Below are 21016 nucleotides of genomic sequence, written 5' to 3'. Positions count from 1 at the left end.
TACCACAATACCTGAAAAGGAAGTTGAGCCTGCTGGGTCTAAATACCTTCCCCCGCAATTGAATTCTTGACTTCATGTCAGGGAGACCTTTAGCAGTCTGGATCGGCAACAGCATTTCTAAGATCATCACACTGAGCACGGGGCTCTCCCAGGGCTGTGTGCAGAGTCCACTGCTGTTCACTCGGCTGACCTGCGACTGTGCAGCTAAACACAGCTCGAACCACATCATTAACTTCGCCGAGGACACAACCGTGGTGGGTCTAATTAGTAGGAATGACGAGTCAGAGTACAGAGATGAGGTGCAGTCGCTCACGGTCTGGTCCACAGCCAACAACCTGCATCTGAATGTTAAAAAAACAAAAGAGACAGTTGTTGACTTCAAGAAAGCCCAGGGATGACCATGCTCTGCTGACCATTGACAACTCTATCATTGAAGTCATCAAGCGTATCAAGTTCCTTGGAGTGCACTTGACAAAGAACCTCACATGGTCCTTTAACACCAGTTCCATAGCCAAGAAAGCCCAGCAGCACCTCTACTTCCGGTGAAGGCTGAAGAAAGTTCATCACCCACCCTCCATCCTCGCTACATTCTACAGAGGATGTATTGAGAGCATCCTGTGCAACTGCATCACCACCTGGTTTGGAAGCTATGCTACCTCAGACCGCAAGACCTTGCAGAGGATAGTGAAATCAACAGAAAAGATCACTGGGGCTCTCTTCCTACCATAAAGAACATTTACAACAATCGATGCAGACAAAAGGCAATAAACATTGTGAAGGATTCCACAGACCCCTCAAGTAAACTCTTCTCCCTTTTGCTATCTGGTACGAGATACTGCGGCACTCGGGCCTTTTATGTTCAAATCGGGCAACAGCTTTTCCCTCAAGTCATAAGACTCCTGAACTCTCAGAACATTTGGGGATAAGGGTACAGTGGACTGTTACTGTATAAGTCTTAATATTTTAACGTGTTGAACTTCTATTCTAACTTGTATTTATGTAAATATGCTCCATGGTCCTGGAGAAACACTATCTCGTCTTTAGCATGCAAGTATGGTATGAATGATAAATAAAGGTGACTTGACCTCACTGTTTCTTTTACTTACCTCCCACAGCTCTGTGCCTGGTTCCTGAGTGAATACTGATGAAAAGAAAAACATTTAAGATCTTCCCCCATCTATTTTGTCCCTTACTATCCTTTTGCTCTTTATATATCTGTAGAAACCCTGAGGATTTTCCTTCACATTGTCGGCCAAAGCAACCTCGTGTCTTCTTTCTGCTTCCTGATTTCTTTGCATTTTTTTTAAAATGCCTTAAGTACCCAATTTGCTCCGTTGCCTATACCTGCTATACACCTTTCTCTTCTTCCGAACCACATCCTAATATCCCTCGAAAACCAAGGTTCCCTATGGCTGCTAACCTTCCTTTTAATTCTGAGGAACATACAAACTCCGTTCTCTCAAAAATTCACCTTTGAAGGTCCTCCACTTACCTCGCACATCCTTTCCTGAAAATAACATGCAAATCCACGCATTCCAGATCCTTTCTCATTTCCTCAAGATTAGCCTTTCTCCAATTTATAATCTCAACCTGAGGCCCAGCCCTATCTTTCTCCAAAACTCAAAACTGATGGCATTATGATCACAGGACCCAAAATGTTCCCCTACACATACTTCTGTCACCTGTTCTGTCTCATTCCAGTATTGTATTCTCTCTAGTTGGTACCTCTATATCCTGATTTAGAAAATGTTCCTGAACACATTTAACAAACTTCAAGCCATCCAGCCCTTTTACAGTATTGGAGTTCCAGTAAATATGTGGAAAATTTAAATTCCCTACTATCACAACCTTATGTTTCCTGCAGCTGTCTGCTATCTCTCTACAGATTTGCTCCTCCAATTCTTGTTGACTATTGAGCAGTCTTTAATACATTCCTCAGCTCCACCCATATAGCCCTAGTGGACAAGCCCTCTGGTCTGTTCTGTCTGAGCTTAGCTGTGATATTTTCCCTGACAACCACTGCCACTCCTCGCCCTTTCATTCCCCCCCCCCCCCCTTCCATCGTGTCTAAAGCAACGGAAGCCTGGAACCTTGAGCAGTCAGTCCTCCCCCTCCTGCATCCAAGTTTCACTAATGGCCACATTCTCATAATTCCACGCACCATCCATGCTCTACGGTCGTCTACCTTTCCTATAATACTCCTCGCATTGAAATAAATGCACTTTAGAAAATTTCAACCATATACAACCCATTGACTTCTAACAGTGCATGGTATTATTTTTGGATCATCTTTTCCCTCCTCCACTCCTCTATCTGATCTGGCACTCTGGTTCCCATCCCCCTGAAAATCTAGTTTAAACCCACCGGAGCAGCACTAGAAAAACTTCCCACATGGATATTAGTGTCCTTCCAGTTCAGATGCAAACTGTCCCATCGGAACAGGTCCCATCTTCCCTAGAAGATAGCTGAATCATCCAGAAACCTGAAGCCCTCCCTCCTGCGCCATGTCTTTTCCCACATGTTAAGCTGCATTATCCTCCTACTTCTAACCTCACTAGCACTTGGCATGGGTAGCAATCTTGAGATCACAACCCTGGAGGACCGACCTTCAACCTAGGGCCTAACTCCTGAACTCGCCTTGCTGGATCTCCTCACTTTTCCTACCCACGTCATTGGTCTCTATATGGACCACAACATCTAGCTGCTCACCCTCCCTCCTTAGAATCCTCTGAGATATCTCGGACCCTGGCACCAGGATGGCATCCGGATACTCGATCTCTTCCACAGAACCTCCTATCTATCCGCCTATCATTACTTTGGGATAGCAGTTAGCACCACACCTTTACAGCACCAGTGATTGGGGTTCAAATCCTGTCCTGTCTGTCAGGAGTTTGTACTTTCTCCCTGTGACTGTGTGGGTTTTCCTTCTCCAGTTTCCTCCCACCATTCAAAACATACAGGGGGTATAGGTTAATTTGGTGTAAATTAGCAGCACAGACTCATGGGCCTTAATGGCCTGTTATGATGCTATATATCTAAGATAAATTAAATTAAAGCTCACTTCTTCTCCTCCCATCCCTTCTTAGCCACAGGATCAGGTTCCATGCCAGAGATCTGATCACAATAGCTTATGTCTGGTAGGTCATTTCCCCCTCCCCACCCCTGCCTCATGGTATCCAAAATGGTATACTTGTTATTGAGGGGAACAGCCTTAGGGGTGTCCTGCAGTGCCTCACTATTCCCTTTCCCTCACCTGACTGTCACCCATCTACCCTCCTCCTATCCCCTAGGTATGATAGGATCCCTGTCTATCATACCCACTGCCTTCTGAATGATCCAGAGTTCATCCAAATCAACTACAATTCCAATTCCTTAATTCAGCTTGTCAGGAGTTGCAGCTTGATACACTTCTTGCATATGAAGGCATCAGGGATACTGCTGGCTGCTCTGACGACTCACATTCTGCAAGAGGAGCATTCCCCTGCCTTTGCTGCCATTACCAATGTTTATGACTAAAGGAACAAGATATACGATATCCAAAACCTGCCCGTACCTGTGGCTACCCACTGAATCCTTTTTGTTCCTCGAATAGTGTGTCTCTTTCTTACTTCAACTCCTACTATTCCTCATCTCTTGCCTGTTCTCGCCGAAGCCTGTTGAGCCAGTGCCTTTTCTTTTTCAATCTTGTTATTGGTTTTTGAGAAGATAATAATATCAAATACATAAATGCATGTGATATAAAGTTCAGGAAAAAGTAAATTAAAATTACAGATGGTAAGCAACGATAAACAAGATACATATGATCCATGTCAACAAAAAAGGAAAAAAGAAAAAAAAAACCCATAACTAATGTAATTTCTAACCCCAACCTATTATCTGAGCAATTACAATCAAAGCCAGGTGTTAACTACTAATTTCAATACTAATAGTTCAAAAAATGAAGAAAAAAAAGTTTTTTTTAATAAAAAGTAAAATATATTGATCTCTAAATTTTGACAATAATTGAAAAATGAACCCCAAAGAGAATTTTTTTTAACTCAATTTAGTAGCTGAGTATGTAATTTTCTTTAGAGAGGGATGCCATCAAATCCAATAACCATTGTGTAAGCGTGGGAGGAACAGCAGCTTTCCACCGCAGCAAAATGCGCCTTCTAGCAATGTTAAGCCAGTCTTCCCACTCTGACTCAGTCCAGTCCAATGTTGATGACCGCTCCCTCAATGACTAATTCATTTGGCTAATTCACATTTGGAATATAATGAACAATATTTAATTACTTTGCTTGTTCTGCCGTTTAAGGAAGGTCCCAAAGACTCATGATCAGAGGGAAAAAAAGACTTAATTTCATCTCTCAAAGGGTGATCCTAGTTCTAAATTCTTCCACAAAAGAAATATTCTTGATTTACATTTTGATATAAAGTTTTATCATGGCGGATTGATAGCAACCATTTATGATAACCTGATGGATTTAAAAGTGGGTTCAGGGAATGCAATCAGGAGTGAATGGGAAAGAGATTTGTACATATCAATTTCAGGTGAAGATTGGGATATGACACCTGATTAACAATGCCACATTTTGTGCATAACATTGTTTATCGGAAATTCAAAATGGTATACTGAATACAATTGTCTAAAGTTAAACTGTCCTGTTTTAATTCTGAAATGGATCTATTATGAGGCAAATGTAGAATTTATGAGGCATCCCTAATCCACATGCTTTGGGAATGTCCAAAACTGAAAGATTTTTGAGACCACTTTTTCCAAACGGTATCAGAGATTCTCAGGATCAAATTAGATCCTTGTGCTTGTATTGCTTTGTTTGGTTATTCTTAACAGGAAAATATTTCCTTGAATCTCATTCAAAAAAGAATTGTAGCTTTTACTTCATTGATAGCCAGACAATGAAGTAAAAGATAGGACTTTTGCTTAAATGGTAAGATAGTTTACCACCTACTCATATGCGTTGGATGCAGGATATTATGTCTTGCTTGAGTTTGGAGAAACCATGATTGAATTTGACAAATATGGGTCCCATTCATGGACTGCTATCATAACTTGATTGCATAGGCTTGAGTGCTCTGGGGATTACTTGCTCATGCAGAGGCCAAAACTCTATTCTTTTCTTCCTTTTTGTTGATGACCATATTTAGTGGGAGGTGTCGGATTAGTATGGGGGGGGTTGCTTTCCTTTTTTTTTAATCTTTATTATCTTTCTTTGATTTCTGGTTTTTTTTTTCCTTTCCCTTTTTTCTTTATATTTAGAAGAGATTAGTTATCCTACCAGGAATTCATTTCAATAATAGAATATGAACAGAAGTTCTTCCAAATGAATTTCTACTATATTGTGTAACAATAGAAGGTATAATTTGCTTATAATCTATGTTCTGTATTTTATTGTATTAAGATTTACAATTATTGTTTGTTCAATACATGGCCATGTAATATTTCTTTCTTCCAAACCAATAAAAGCATATTAAAAAGAAAAGAGAAATATCCTGTCGAGCCTTCAGGATCTTATGCATTTCAATCACATCATCTCTTTCTCAAATAAACTTGAGCTGCTCGAATCCCAGTCTGCTCAAACTCGAGTACAATCATCCTCGACCTTTTTTTTGGCTATGGCCATTAGGACTCTGCTCAAAATTTATGGGTCCCCTTTTCTGTGAAGCAGTCAGTTGACTTGGTTTCTTCCATACTTCTTTCCTACTGGTTTAATAAAAAACATTTTGTAAAAAATGGCTTGTTTGTGCCCCCCCCCCACTTTAATTGCTGTGGCTCCCGGGGAGTGGGGTCACATGGCCCCTGTTGAGAATGGATGGTCTTGTACACCTTCTCAATATACTGACATCCTTAAATATGGAGACTAATGCTGAACATTACTCCAGATGTGGTCTCAGAGGCCCAAACTATAAACAATACCATGTTAGCTTTGCTGATTCTTTATTTTTCCTGCCAAAATGAACAATTCCCCACAATATACTCCTTTTACTAGATCTTTGCCTGCTTAATCAATTTTCATTTATAACCTTAATCTTTGCAGTTTACTTCCCTACCTCTCTTTCTGTCAAATGCACCCGTATTAATATCTTCAGTACCTTCATTATTTTTATGGACATACATTGTAAAACTGAGGCCAGTGCACCAACAGGATGGATGGAGGAAAACCTGCTGGCTATTGCAGGCATCTTCTGCTGGGTGTCAACATGGTATTTCCACATTTTCTTTCCCAACCACCCTCCCTCATGACACAACTACTGTGGCCTGCATGAAGTTGAGCAGAGTTGGAAGCTCAAAGGAGACTCACTGAGCCATTGACACCAGCTAGCAACCACTTTCCCCACATATCAGCTGTTTCTGTGATCTTCGCTTTGTTAATTTCCAACTTACTAACAGTATAAGGATTAAACAGTGTCAAGCAAGAGAAACCATCAACATTGGCAGAAAGATCACAAACAAAAGGACACATTGCAAATGGTTCTTTTGCAAGACACTTTCAAAGGTGAAATAAAGATCTTATTTCTTTTAATACAAGTACTCCCCTACTTACGATGGCCTGACGTATGGTTTTTCAAAGTTACGATGGTACAATAGCATTACAATGGTCGTTATTTACTTTCATATAATACATTAAAGTAAGGTCATCGCAAGCATTGTTGATTTTTCCAATAAACATTAATAATTCCTCTTAGGTGAATTCTTTGTAGCCTCCTTGGTCAATCATTTCTTTTAGTTATCAGAAAGCTTGCAGGGATAGATACCGAACTGTCAGGAGAGAGCAAGGCAGTTTTGGGAATGATAAAGGGCTGTGGGGTAAAAGTAGGGCAGAAGGGTCAGTGTGGGGACTGATACTGGGCTGTGGGATAGAGAGGGGCAGTGGGATCAGTGTAGGGACATCACAGAGCTGTCGGGAGAGAGCAGGGCAGCAGGATCAGTATTGGGAATGATAAAGAACTATGGAGAGAGGGTGGGGCAGTGGGATCAGTGTGGGTACTGAAACTGGGCTGTAGGGCGAGAGTGTGGTAGTGGGTTCAGTGTGGAACAAATACAAGGCTGAGGGGAGAGAGCAGGGCAACAGGATCAGTGTTGGGAATGATGAACTATGGAGAGAGGGTGGAGAAGTGGGATCAGTGTGGGTACTGAAACTGGGCTGTAGGGCGAGAGTGTGGTAGTGGGTTCAGTGTCGAACAGATACAAGGCTGAGGGGAGAGAGCAGGGCAACAGGATCAGTGTTGGGAATGATAAAGAACTATGGAGAGAGGGTGGGGCAGTGGGATCAGTGTGGGGATTGATACAGCTTTATCGAATTTCTACGAGGTATACCTGTATTCGTTTTCAACATGATTTTTTTCAACTTACAATGGGTTTGTGGAACGCATCCCCATCGTACGTTGAGGAGCACCTGCAAAAACAGCTCATGTTTAGACTCTGGAATGCACCACCAAGAACAATGTAGCCAAATTTCAATCTCATCCATCACAAATAAACGGAATAAATACTTAAATTTTAAAAAAACAGGGCTGTGAAATGATGTCACAGTGGGACTAGCTCTCTTGATTATTAATACCCTTGGTTTCAATAAGCCAAATGGAAATTTGTTCCATTATTTTAAAAAAAGCACCAAAAATAACCCAGGGAATTATACATCAGTGAGCCTGACATCAGTAATAGGCAAGTTATTGGAAGGTGTTCTAAGAAGTCGGATATACAAGTATTTGGATTAGGGACAATCAACATGGCTTTGCGCACGGTAGGTCGTATTTAACAAATCTTAAAAAGTTTTTAAAGGAGATTATCATGAAAGTTGAAGAAGGAAAGGCTGTAGATGTTGTTTACATAGACTTTAGAAAGGCCTTTGACAAGGTCCCACAAGAGAGGTTAATCAGGAAGGCCCAGTCACTCGGTATTCATGTTGAAGCAGTAAACTGAATTGAACATTGGCTTTATGGGAGAAGCCAGAGTAGTAGTGGATGATTACCTCTCAGACTGGTAGTCTGTGCCCAGTGTTGTGCCTCAGATATCAGTGCTGGGACCATTGTTGTTTATCATCTATATCAATGATCTGGCTGATAATGTAGAAAATTGGATGAGCAAGGAAGGAGATCACAGTTTGAAGAGGGATTTGGACCAGTTGGAAAAATGGGCTGAAAAACAGTGTTCGATTTTAATGCAGATAAGTGTGAGGCATTGCATTTTGGAAGGACAACCCAACATATGAAATATACATAGTAAATGGTAGTGCAAGGACGAGTGTGGTAGAATAAAGCAATCTGGGAATTCAGATACATAATTTCCTGAAAGTGGCATCACAGGTTGTTTGTGTAAAGGGAGCTTCTAGCACAGTGGCCTTCTTAAATCAAAGTATTGAGTATAGGAGTTGGGATGTTACAATAAAGTTATACAAGATTGGTGAGGCCAAATTTGGAGCACTGTGTGCAGCTTTAGCCATCTAACCACAGGAAAGATATCAATAAGATTGAAACAGTACAGAGAATATTTACTAGGATGTTATCAGGACTCTAGAAACAGTTAGATGGAAATGTTAAACAGGTTAGGTCTTTATTCCCTGGAGGATAGAAGAATGAGGGCAGATTTGATAGAGGTACATAAAATGATGAGAAATGTACATACAGTAAATCCAAGTAGGCTTTTTTCCATTCAAGTTAGGAGAATTACAAACCAGAAGACACGAGTCAAGGATGAAAGGGGAAATGTTTGGGGGAAAATTAGGGGAAACTCCTTCATACAGAGTAGTGGGAGAGTGGAATCAGTTATCAGCTGAAGTGGTGAATTCGAGTTCAATGTTAACATTTGCGAAAAATTTGCACAGGTACAAGGATGGGAGGGTCTAGACTCTAGGCAGAATAGTTCTGCACAGATTGGAAGATTCAAAGGGCCTGTTTCTGTGCTGTAATATTCTTGGTTTCATGGTTCTAAATTAAATACAGAATTCACTAAGGCAGAAGCCCATAAAATAGGATAATAAAGTTGATTTCTAAACAGAGAATATACTAGTGAGCAAGCAGAAATTAGGTTGAAATGCACAAGTTTGGTACGCAGGACAGGTCAGGTAAGTCAATAAAAGTGGCAAGTCTGACAGACTTAACTGCAGACAAGAAGCCTTGACAGGTAAAGATGAACTCACGGCATATGACTGGGAATTTATAGCCATAATGGAAACATGGCTGGGAGGAGCCGGACTGACAGCTCAATATTTCAGGGTACATAGAGTACAGATGAGACAGAGGTGGAAGTGAGAGAGGTAGGGATGTTACCTTTATGATTCAGGAGGATAGCACAACAATATTGAGAGGATATTCTTGAACATATGGGTGGCGTTAGAAATGAAAAGGGAATGATTGCTTCAATGGTGTTATATTTATACCCTCCTCCCAAATAGCTAACCAGAATTAGAGCAGCCATTGTGTAAGGGAATCACATTGAGCAGTAGGAATAACTGGGTTTCAAGCTTTCAACTTTCATCACATTGACTGGGATTCTCACAGTCCAAAGGGCTTGGATGGGGAAGAATTTATTAAATGTGTCCAAAAGAATTTTCTCAAACAATATGTAGAAGGTCTGACTATAGAGAGTTCAACAACTGACCTCCTCTTGGAAAACTTTTCAGGTCAAGTGACTGAGGTGTCAGTAGGAGAGCTCTTTGAGACTAATGACTATAACTCCATTAAAGTTGTTGTGAAAAAAGATAGGACTGGTCCACAAATTTAAATCATTAAATGGGATAAGGGAAATTTTGATGGCATTGGACAGGTTCTTGCAAAGATTAATTGGGGGAGTCTGTTTGCAAGTGAATGGACATTTTGTAAGTGGAAGGCTTTTGAAAAAGTTAGTGAAAGTTCAATGGAAACATGCTCCTGTCAGAGGGAAAGGCAAGGCTTGGAATATTAGGGAACCCTGGATGAACAAATATATTAAGGATATGGTCAACAAAAAGAAGTTATATGTCCATTATAGACAGCTGAAATCAAACGACTCCTTCAAGCATAATAGGGGATGTGGGGATTCAGAGGGAAATAAGGAGGGGTGGCATGGTTAAAGAGAATCCTGATAGTCTACAATGGCTATACGAAAGAAATCAGAAAGTGGTAATGGATGATTGCATCTCAGACTCTAGGCCTGTGACTCAAGGATCAGTGCTGAGACCATTGCTGTTTATCATCTAAATTAATGATTTGGATGATAATGTGGTAAATTGGATCTGCAAGTCTGCAGAAGACACAAAGATTTGAGGCATTGCAGATAGCAAGGAAGGCTTACAAAGCTTGCAAAGGGATCTAGACCAGGTGGAAAAATGGGCTGAAAAATGGAAGATGTTGTAGTTTGGAAGGAAAAATCAAGAAAGGACATACACAGTAAATGATAGGGCATTGAGGAGTGCGGTAGAACAGAGGGATCTGAGAATTCAGATACACAATTCCCTGAAAATGTCATCACACGTGGATAGGGTTGTAAAGAGCTTTTGGCACATTGGCCTTCAGAAATCAAAATATTAAATACAGGAGTAAAAACACAATGCTAGATAAACTCATCAGGTTAATCAGCGTCCTTTATGTAGCAACAATATAAATATATAAGCGATATTTCAGGCTTGAGCTTTCACCAAGGTATGGAAAGATATCTGCAGGCGTCTAAACAAAAGATGGGGGGGTGGGGGGGAGGGTCGCAAAGGCAGGAAGTGATAGGTGGAGAAGGGAGGGAGGAAACAGCAGCAATCAAGGGGGAGGAGGGAAGGATAGTCGCTGAAGTGGAAAATGCAGGGTCAATTTTAATATTTGAAGTGAATTTGGACAGGTACATGGATGCAGGTCAATGGGATTAGGCTGAATAGTTTGGCACAGACTAGAAGGGCTGGAGAACCTGTTTCTGCGCTATAATATTCTACACTTCCAAGTATATTAAAGCCGCTGCAACCGTGTCTGCCTGTCCCACATCGGACTTGTCAGCCACAAACGAGCCTGCAGCTGACGTGGTCTTTTACCCCCTCCATAAATCTTCGTCCGCGAAGCCAAGCCAAAGAAGAAAAAAGGTAAAAGAGTAATTAGGGAAAGAACATGGCCCCATCTATTAACCATGTTGTCTATGTATGAAATGTGACAGGAGATGGGCAAGATCCTTAACAAGTTGGTCTTATCTGAATTTACTGAGGAAGAGATAGAAGCTAGGAAATTTGGGGAAGTCAATAGTAATGTCATTAAGAGAATCCACATTATAGGAGAGGAGGTACATTAAGGTTATTAAATATCCAATAGGATGCTTGGGAGAAATGCAAGAGCCCTGTCCAAGATAGTTACATGTTGCTAAACAGGAAAGTCTGCAACTGCTGGGATTATAGTGGAATACATAAAGTGCTAGAGAAACTCAGCAGGCCCAGAAAACGTTGGTTGACGAAGGGCTCAGGCCTGAAATGCTGCTTATCCTTTACTTCCTATGGATGCTGCATGACTTGGTGAGTTCCTCCAGCATTTCTGTGAAATCCAGAAGAGATATTTACATCATCAATAGGCACAGATGAGGTGCAAGAAGACAGAAGGTGCTAATATTGCACATTTAATTTGAAAAAGCTATAAGGATAAGCAGGGAGCTGCATGCCAGTGAGCCTAGCATCAGTCATGGATAAGTTACTGGAGGGAATTCTGAGAAAGAGGATCTACTTGCATTTGGAAAGGCAAGGACCGATGAGGAAGAGTCAACATGGCTCTGTGCTCTGCACTCACCCCTTTCACATTGGCAAACCACTAAATTGGCAGGTGAACGAACCATTTTGAAAAATTAGTATAGCCGTTCACACAGGACCAAGGAGAATCGGCTTTGTGCACCCTTTCACATTATCTACCTGGCAGCACAGAGCAAAGAGGCACCTATCCTCCAGTGGTAACATCCTGAGTGATGCATCGAGCGACGATGGACCTACCCTCCCAGAATTCTGTATGGTAGAGAAATGCCTCCATGAGTGTTTCATCATACAGTCCTTTCCTTTATGCCAAGCCACACCAGGACACGGGGGCTTTAAAAGAAAAGGCAGCTAGTTCCTTGCCTGTCTGCAGTCTCTCTCTCCCCATCTTTCTCTCACAGATATCTTTCTATCGATTGCTGTACGCACCCACTTCGGGGTATGGATATCTTTGTGTGTGTCCCGCTATGACTTTTCCACACTCACTATAAATTGTGCACACGTTTTACTGACACTATCAGTTTCCCCTGCTTGCTATAAACTGTGTGCGTGTTATCCCTGTTACCATTTTCCCATGCCCATCAGCAAGTTTTAACGGGGGGGGGGAACAATTTCAATGCTTGCCATAGGCGCTATTTTCCATAGATACGCCACAGAGGAACGTACAGGAAGCTCCCCCCACACACGCACACCACAACACCCAGCAGCAGGAGGATAATGGAGCAGATAAAATCATTGAAGAAAATAACAAACAATAAAGATGACTTAATTAGTTAGGTGCATTCCTGCCACAAGCTAAAACAGAACTTTTGTAGCATATTTTAATTCAATTGTTTAATTAAATTGTGCAATTATTTTCTCACGTTCCTTTATTCTTGACCGTTTTATTCCTGCTACGATTTTCCCACAGTCCTTTACAAATTGTGCATGTATTTTTCCACACTCTTATTCATGTGTATTTTATTCCCACTACGAATTTTGAAACTGGAGCAGGTTTACACTATATAGGTTGGCACAACATCATGGGCTGAAGGGCTCAAACTGTGCTGTACATATACTTAATTATATTTTAATTAAGCATGAAAAATTTTGTTTAAATACAAGATCATAATACAATAATCAGGATTGCGAATTTAGTAAATTGAATACAAAGTTTATACCTTCTTTTAAAATCAGTGTTTTATTTTAGAAGTCGTCTCCTATGCTTCTCCTTCTGAACAAGAGCGGGGGAGGGTGGGGTGGGTTGTGGGTGGTGTGTTCCAGTCCACTGGCTGCAATTCCTTATAGCATGCTGCCCAGCACAGACACAACCATCTTGGGCACATACTCAATGATTGGAGGATTTTTTTTTTAAAAATGTCAGCTCCTTTAACTGGCTGTTTAAACCCTGTACAGAGTCTTCAACATCCTGACCAGGCAGTGGGACCCTGCTGAGCAGCCCTCTGTCTTTGCTCCCCAACAGGTCTGCTCCAGAGTTTTCATTACAGCAAGTTTTTCCCTTTGGATTTGTTGGCATTGCTGGAAAATTTATAATTCCATTGTGTAACAGGTTTTTAAAAAATCCAAATAAAGGTGTGCTTAAAGGTAACATTCAAAAGTCTAGAAAATCCGTTAGTTTGGAACTCTCAATGTGTTAAGCTGTCACATTCAGAGTTTTATTATCTCAATAAAGGATAAACAAAGGTGTTGTTGGAACTGGAAGTGAACCTTGGATTGAGTCATTTTCATCTCAGCCCTGAAAATACTCAATGATTCAACCTCCACAGCTTTGCAGAGTAAAGAATTCCAAAGAGTTACAAGCTTCAGATAAATTCTTCCATTTTGCCATATCTGGCAGATGATCCCTTCGTCAGAAACCAAATTCTTAGTCTTCATTGTGAAATGTTACCTCTGTTTCTCTTCCGATTGATAGGGCCGTGACATTGAGTATTTCCAGAGGTTTTATTTTAGCTTTCCAGTTTCTGCAATTCATTTTTTAATTCCCTATCTCTGAACTCCCTGCGCTTTTGCAATTGAGGCCAATAATCTCAATTACTTGGCTCTTAGTACAGGCTAACATGTTTTTCACATACAAGGTTTGATTCCCTTTGAATCACAGCATTATGTAGTGCCTCCAAAATTAAACAATATTCTACATTTATATTCTTCCTAAGAAGGAAGATAACCTAACATTACCCACATTATTTTCCAATTACAATTTTCATCCATTTTTTTTCTTTTCTTTTGCAGACTTCCTCGCAGCTTTTCTGTTAGCAAATCTGACAAATGTTACACTCAGCCCCTTCATTTAGTCAATACTTCTTCCTTCCATGCTTCAGAAGTCGAGACAAAATCAGTCACAGATGCGAATGATTGTACAGATAGGATTGGCCATATAGCTAACTCCTGTTTTTTGCTGAGAAACTAAAATATTGTCCCCAATTCCAGGACTTCTCAGCTCATACATTAACTTTTCATATAGAACCTCATAAAAAGCTTTCTAGACATTCACATCGATTTTCTATTGGCTCCTCTTTATTCATTCTCAGATATTGTTCAAAAAGATGATTTCTCTTTCAGAAACCTAACTCTACATTAAATTGTATTACTGGTGACACAAGAGACTGCAGGTACAAGAATCTAGAGCTAAAAAGCAAACCACTGAAGGATCTCAGGAAGTTGATCATCATCTGTAAGGGGAAAGTAATTATTAACATTTCAGTTGAAAAACCCTCGATTAGATGGAGAGGGAAGATAGCCAGGAGAAAAGAGGAAAAAAGGGTAAAACAAGGACCAGTAAGTGATAGATGGACCTAACAGATGCTAAACAGATGGAGTTTGGAGGGGCAGAATGGGGACTGGAAGAAGAGGCAGAGTAGTGTTGGTGGAAGCAGGCAAACAAATAAGGAAAAACCAGACCCAGGTGCAGTGGTGCAGAGGGTGATAAGTAGAAACATACAAGCTACCAGTATTGGAATCGGATATATGTGAAGTGATAGAAGAGAGGAGAAGGGCAGATGGGACAGGGGATTGAGTGATGAGTAGGTGGCTTCAGGGGAAAGCAACAAAAATGAGAAGAATGGATCAGAAAGAGGGTGGGGGTAGAGAGGAGGTAGATTTCCTGAAATTGGAAAACTTAATGTTCAAATCAGATTCTGTTCTTCCATTTGTATTGGGCTATACTAAATGGCGATGGTTAAAGCAGAGGATGGACAGGCAAGCATGAGAATAGCAAGGGGAGTTGAAATGGCTTGCAATTGGGAGCTCAGGGTGGCTACTGTGGACAGAGTACATGTGTTCTGCAAATTGGTCACTTAATCTGTGCTTGGTCTTGCCAATGTGGAGGAGGAAGCAGCCATCTGCGGAGGACCAAATACAGTAGATGAGGATGGAAGAGAAGCACTTGAATCTTTGCCTCACCTGCTGGGTGCAGAGACTAGCAGGTGAAAGGTGAGACTAGTAGGTGAAAGGTGAGACTAGGGGAGCTCCATCTCTAAATAGAATATGCTGGAGGAACTAAGAGAATCAAGCAGCATCAATGGGAGAAAAAAAATGATTTAGATTTCAAACGAAAACCCTTTATTAAGACTCAACAAAGTTCAAGCTTATTATCATACAACCCAACAAAACAGTGTCTTTCCAGGCAATGGTGCATGTACAAAAAAAACACAATCTATTTGGGATGACTTTTAAAATTTCAGGATACTGGTCATCAGTCTCACAGCCTGCAGGAAGAAGCTATTCACCAGCTTGGCAATCCTAAATTCTGCTTGATGGTAGTTGGTTGAAGATACTGTGCACTGTATTGAAAGGTCTTCTACAATTCCTTGAGCACTATTTCGGCAATGCTTCTGGTAAAGTCATTTACAGAGGAAAGGGGAGCCCCAAGTGATCCTCTCAGCTGTAAAGACATCGGGTTTTACGCTTTGCAACTACCAGACCATACAATAATGCACCCTGACAGGTCACCCTCAATTGTGCTTCTGTAAAAGGTTGTCAAGATGGAGGCTGGTAGCCTTATCCTCCTTAGGAAGTGTGGGCACTGCTGCACCTTCCTGACTCATGTTGTGGCCTTAAAGCGCAAACCATTTTCTTGCCCACTAATGTTCCTTGACCCACTGGGTTCTTCCAACAGATTGTGTTTAGTTTCAGATTCCAGTATCTGCAGTCCCATGTGTATCTAGAACTCTGTTTGGAAGGAGCGAAGAAGGACGAGAGCAGAAGTCCAAGAAACTGAGTATATATGAGAGAGGGCTCTAGTGACCACAGTAGGGGGAAGCCACATTTCATGGAGAGCAATTCAGTTGTCTGGAATGGACAGCCTCATCTTGAGGACAGATGCGGCAGAAGAAGAAATTAGGAGAAATGGATGGCATCCTTACAAGAGAGAGGGAGAGAGGAGGCATAGTTTAGAGAGCTGGAGGAGTCAGTGGGTTTAAAGCAAAAGATTATATTACTGGTTTTTTTTATCTAAATGTTCTACTACTACTTCCTAGTAACAATATTCCCAATATTTAATTTGAATTATATTCAGTGAGTAAGATATGTTACAAAATATAAATTTTATGTATTCATAGGAATCTAAGTTTTAGCGACCATTATCGCCAAGGTCAAGATAACATGATCATAAAACTAGACTTTGAGGACAACTAAAACATTACAGGTACACGTTGCTATCCTGATATTACAATGTTTTGAGATGATTTACATTCCAGCCAGCAATGCCACTGTTGACATTGTCATACAGACCCCTTTCAGATTGAAACCACGAGTTTCGTTTCAGGATTTCTAACTATTAAAATATAGGTATTTACAATGAGACACAAACTCGAGATCCAGGCTTTCGAGAGCCTGGATGCTTTGCTTGGAGCAAACGCTTCTGAGCATTGAAATTGCAAAAGCTCCAAGGATCAACATGGACAAAATGTAGCAGTTTGGGACCCTATTTCAATTGAACTCTACAATATGTTTTAGTTTCATAAATGAACGTAATCATTTCGTGGTCACCGAGCTGGCAGAAATCACGTGTGTTTGTTTCACAAACTCATCTCGAACAAGAAATTGGGGCTGCAAAGGTAGCGGGGTTTTTTTTGTTTTTATTTTTGCTTGTAATTCTGCAGCTGGTCGATGATGGCGCCTCCCAGTCCCTAGAACAACCCCCCCTCCTCCACCCAACCAATCATCCACTTACAGCAAAACATACAAAGACTTTTCCCCCCTCCAACACCGACAGAAACAGGGTGAGAGAGAGAGACCTGCAGGCAACAATCTCCAACACTCAGCGGCACTGCTCTCACCCTCCGAGACGAGACAAAAGGAGAGCCGGCGCCGGGCCCGGACTCGCCTCCGACCGACCCAGCACTAAACCGGAATTGCTGGGGAGATCGGCATCGAGTGCCGGTGGCCAACCCGGCCAGGACTTACCCGCTTGCTGTCGTCGAGTTTCGACGAGGAGCGAGATGAGCGGGTCCTGGACGAGATGCGGCCACCAATCAGCTCGGGCTCGAGCACCGAGTTGCGCCGAGTCCGCACCATTTTCCGCCGCCTCCTCCGCCACCCCCCTAATCTCCCGGCCGCTCTACGGCTCGTTGGGCGCCATTTCCCCTCTTGTGTCAGTCACAGGATGGTGAGCGACTCCAATCGGAAACCCTCGGTTCTGGGGCGGGGGCGGGATGAACAGGCAAATCGGCTCCGAATGGAAATCCCTCAGCCCGGAGAGACTGGGCAGGGTGAAGGGAGCTCTGATCGCCACCCTCGAGAGCGAGACGGAGAGCGGAGTTGAACTCGGCTCCGATCGGAAACCCTCGGCACTGCGAGAGGAGCTCGGCTCCGATCGGAAACTCTCGGCAATGCGAGAGACGCTCGGCTCCGATCGGTAACCCTCGGCAATGCGAGAGACGCTCGGCTCCGATCGGAAACCCTCGGCAATGCGAGAGACGCTCGGCTCCGATCGGTAACCCTCGGCAATGCGAGAGACGCTCGGCTCCGATCGGAAACTCTCGGCACTGCGAGAGACGCTCGGCTCCGATCGGTAACCCTCGGCAATGCGAGAGACGCTCGGCTCCGATCGGAAACCCTCGGCACTGCGAGAGACGCTCGGCTCCGATCGGAAACTCTCGGCACTGCGAGAGACGCTCGGCTCCGATCGGTAACCCTCGGCAATGCGAGAGACGCTCGGCTCCGATCGGAAACCCTCGGCACTGCGAGAGACGCTCGGCTCCGATCGGAAACTCTCGGCACTGCGAGAGACGCTCGGCTCCGATCGGTAACCCTCGGCAATGCGAGAGACGCTCGGCTCCGATCGGAAACCCTCGGCACTGGGTCTTCAAATAATTAGGAGAACAGTTGACAAATCATTATCGTTGTTAAAAGTTGTATGTTTGGGCAGGTTGTTGACACTTTTTTTCTAAAAAAGAGAACGCTATTTCGGTAAATAAGTAAATTATTTCAGATTTATGTCGATTTCAGTTGATGGAACTGCATTGACAAGTTGAAGGTAAGTCGTTCTGATTACGGATCTTCGAAACGTTAACTCTTTCCACATATGAATGGAATCTCCAGTATTTTCTGTTTTATTTTTGTAGTACCTCGATTAAAGTACTTTATTTTATTTTTTTTTTAATTTTTTATTTTTCACACTATAAACCACATTGACCATGATACATACATTTTCCTTTTCAAATATATAGTCATTTTCTTCCCTCCCTACCTCCCCCCCTCCCTACCTCCCCCCCTCCCTACCTCCCCCCCTCCCTACCTCCCCCCCTCCCTACCTCCCCCCCTCCCTACCTCCCCCCCTCCCTACCTCCCCCCCTCCCTACCTCCCCCCCTCCCTACCTCCCCCCCTCCCTACCTCCCCCCCTCCCTACCTCCCCCCCTCCCTACCTCCCCCCCTCCCTACCTCCCCCCCTCCCTACCTCCCCCCCTCCCTACCTCCCCCCCTCCCTACCTCCCCCCCTCCCTACCTCCCCCCCTCCCTACCTCCCCCCCTCCCTACCTCCCCCCCTCCCTACCTCCCCCCCTCCCTACCTCCCCCCCTCCCTACCTCCCCCCCTCCCTACCTCCCCCCCTCCCTACCTCCCCCCCTCCCTACCTCCCCCCCTCCCTACCTCCCCCCCTCCCTACCTCCCCCCCTCCCTACCTCCCCCCCTCCCTACCTCCCCCCCTCCCTACCTCCCCCCCTCCCTACCTCCCCCCCTCCCTACCTCCCCCCCTCCCCCCCATCCATTTAAAGTACAAAATCTAAGATACATTAAACCAGTCAAACAATGTTGTCATTCAATAAAAATAAACAAGAAATTCCACTGAGTCAATTTTTTTCATTTCCTTCTCCTTTCGTTAATTTAGGTGGTGAATGTCCCCGGTAGGTTTTCTCTGTTGTGTTTCATGTATGGCTCCCATATTTGTTCAAATATTTCAATATTATTTCTTAAACTATATGTTATTTTTTCTAATGGAATACATTTATTCATTTCTATATACCATTGTTGTATTCTCAAATTATCTTCCAATTTCCAGGTTGACATAATACATTTTTTTGCTACGGCTAGAGCTATCTTAACAAATCTTTTTTGTGCACCATCCAAATCAATTCCAAATTCTTTGTTTTTTATGTTACTTAGGAGGAAGATCTCTGGGTTTTTTGGTATATTGTTTTCTGTAATTTTATTTAATATCTGGTTTAGATCTTCCCAAAATTTTTCTACTTTCTCACATGTCCAGATTGCATGAATTGTTGTTCCCATTTCTTTTTTACAACGAAAACATCTGTCAGATACTGTTGGGTCCCATTTATTTAACTTTTGAGGTGTAATGTATAGCCTGTGTATCCAGTTATATTGTATCATACGTAACCTCATATTTATTGTATTTCTCATCGTTCCAGAACATAACTCCTCCCATGTTTCCTTTTTTATCTTTATATTTAAATCTTGTTCCCATTTTTGTTTAGTTTTACCATTTGTTTCCTCATTCTCCTTTTCTTGCAGTTTAATATACATATTTGTTATAAATCTTTTGATTATCATTGTATCTGTAATCACATATTCAAAGTTACTTCCCTCTGGTAACCTCAGACTCCTACCTAATTTGTCCTTCAAGTAGGATCTCAATTGGTAATATGCCAGCACTGTATCTTGAGTTATATTGTATTTATCTTTCATTTGTTCAAAGGATAATAATCTATTTCCTGAAAAACAATTTTCTATTCTTTTGATCCCTTTTTTCTCCCATTCACTAAAGGAAAGGTTATCTATTGTAAAAGGGAGTAACTGATTTTGCGTCAGTATTAGTTTTGGTAATTGGTAATTTGTTTTATTCCTTTCTACATGAATCTTCTTCCAAATATTGAGCAGATGATATAATACTGGAGAACTCTTACGTTGTACCAATTTTTCATCCCATTTATATGATATATGTTCAGGTATCTTCTCCCCTATTTTATCTAGTTCTAATCTAGTCCAATCTGGCTTTTCCCTTGTTTGGTAAAAATCTGATAGGTATCTTAATTGTGCGGCTCTATAATAATTTTTAAAGTTTGGCAGTTGTAAGCCTCCTTGTTTATACCATTTATACCATTCTGTTAATTTATCTAGTGCTATCCTCGGTTTCCCCCCTTTCCATAAAAATTTCCTTATTATTTTCTTTAACTCCTTGAAGAATTTCTCTGACAAGTGTATTGGCAATGGCTGAAATAGATATAATATCCTTGGGAAAATGTTCATTTTAATACAGTTTATCCTTCCTATTAGTGTTAATGGTAAATCTTTCCAATGCTCTAAATCGCCCTGTAATTTTTTCATTAGTGGATAATAATTGAGTTATATTGATGGCTGAGATTTTTATTTATTTTTATTTATTTGTATACCTAGGTATCTTAGTGGATAATAATTGAGTTATATAGATGGCCGAGATTTTTATTTATTTGTATACCTAGGTATCTTATTGCTTGCATTTGCCATCTGAATGGTGATTCCTTCTTAAATTTTGAGAAATCTGCATTATTCATTGGCATTGCTTCACTTTTATTTATGTTAATCTTGTAACCCGACACTTCTCCATATTCCTTCAATTTCTTATATAATTCTTTTATTGATAGTTCTGGTTCTATTAAGTATACTATAACATCATCCGCAAATAAACTGATTTTATATTCCTTGTCTTTTAATTCTATCCCTTTTATATTATTTTCTGTTCTTATCAATTCTGCTAGTGGTTCTATAGCTAACGCGAACAATAAGGGTGATAGTGGGCATCCCTGGCTTGTTGATCTGCTTAAGTTAAATTGCTTTGATATATATCCATTTACTGTCACTTTCGCCAATGGCCCCTTATATAATGCTTTAATCCAA

General features: G+C 41.7%; 1 protein-coding gene across 4 annotated transcripts in view; it reads right to left on the bottom strand.

Moving 5' to 3' along the window:
• Positions 1 to 17480, bottom strand: part of atad2b (ATPase family AAA domain containing 2B) — a 169073-nt gene extending 151593 nt beyond the window's left edge. For all 4 annotated transcript variants that reach the window (XR_011340434.1, XM_069886403.1, XM_069886398.1 and 1 more), the window contains exon 1: positions 17091 to 17480. Coding sequence is in view for 3 of the 4 variants with exons in the window: in XM_069886403.1 (XP_069742504.1) it covers positions 17091 to 17201 (111 nt within the window). In the remaining variant the exon portion in view is untranslated. The remainder of the gene's footprint in view (positions 1 to 17090) is intronic.
• Between the last annotated feature and the right edge of the window lie 3536 nt (positions 17481 to 21016).

The sequence above is a fragment of the Narcine bancroftii genome, chromosome 6, assembly GCF_036971445.1.
Source record: "Narcine bancroftii isolate sNarBan1 chromosome 6, sNarBan1.hap1, whole genome shotgun sequence".
NCBI lineage: Eukaryota > Metazoa > Chordata > Chondrichthyes > Torpediniformes > Narcinidae > Narcine > Narcine bancroftii.
This window is presented reverse-complemented; position numbering and strand designations above follow the sequence as displayed.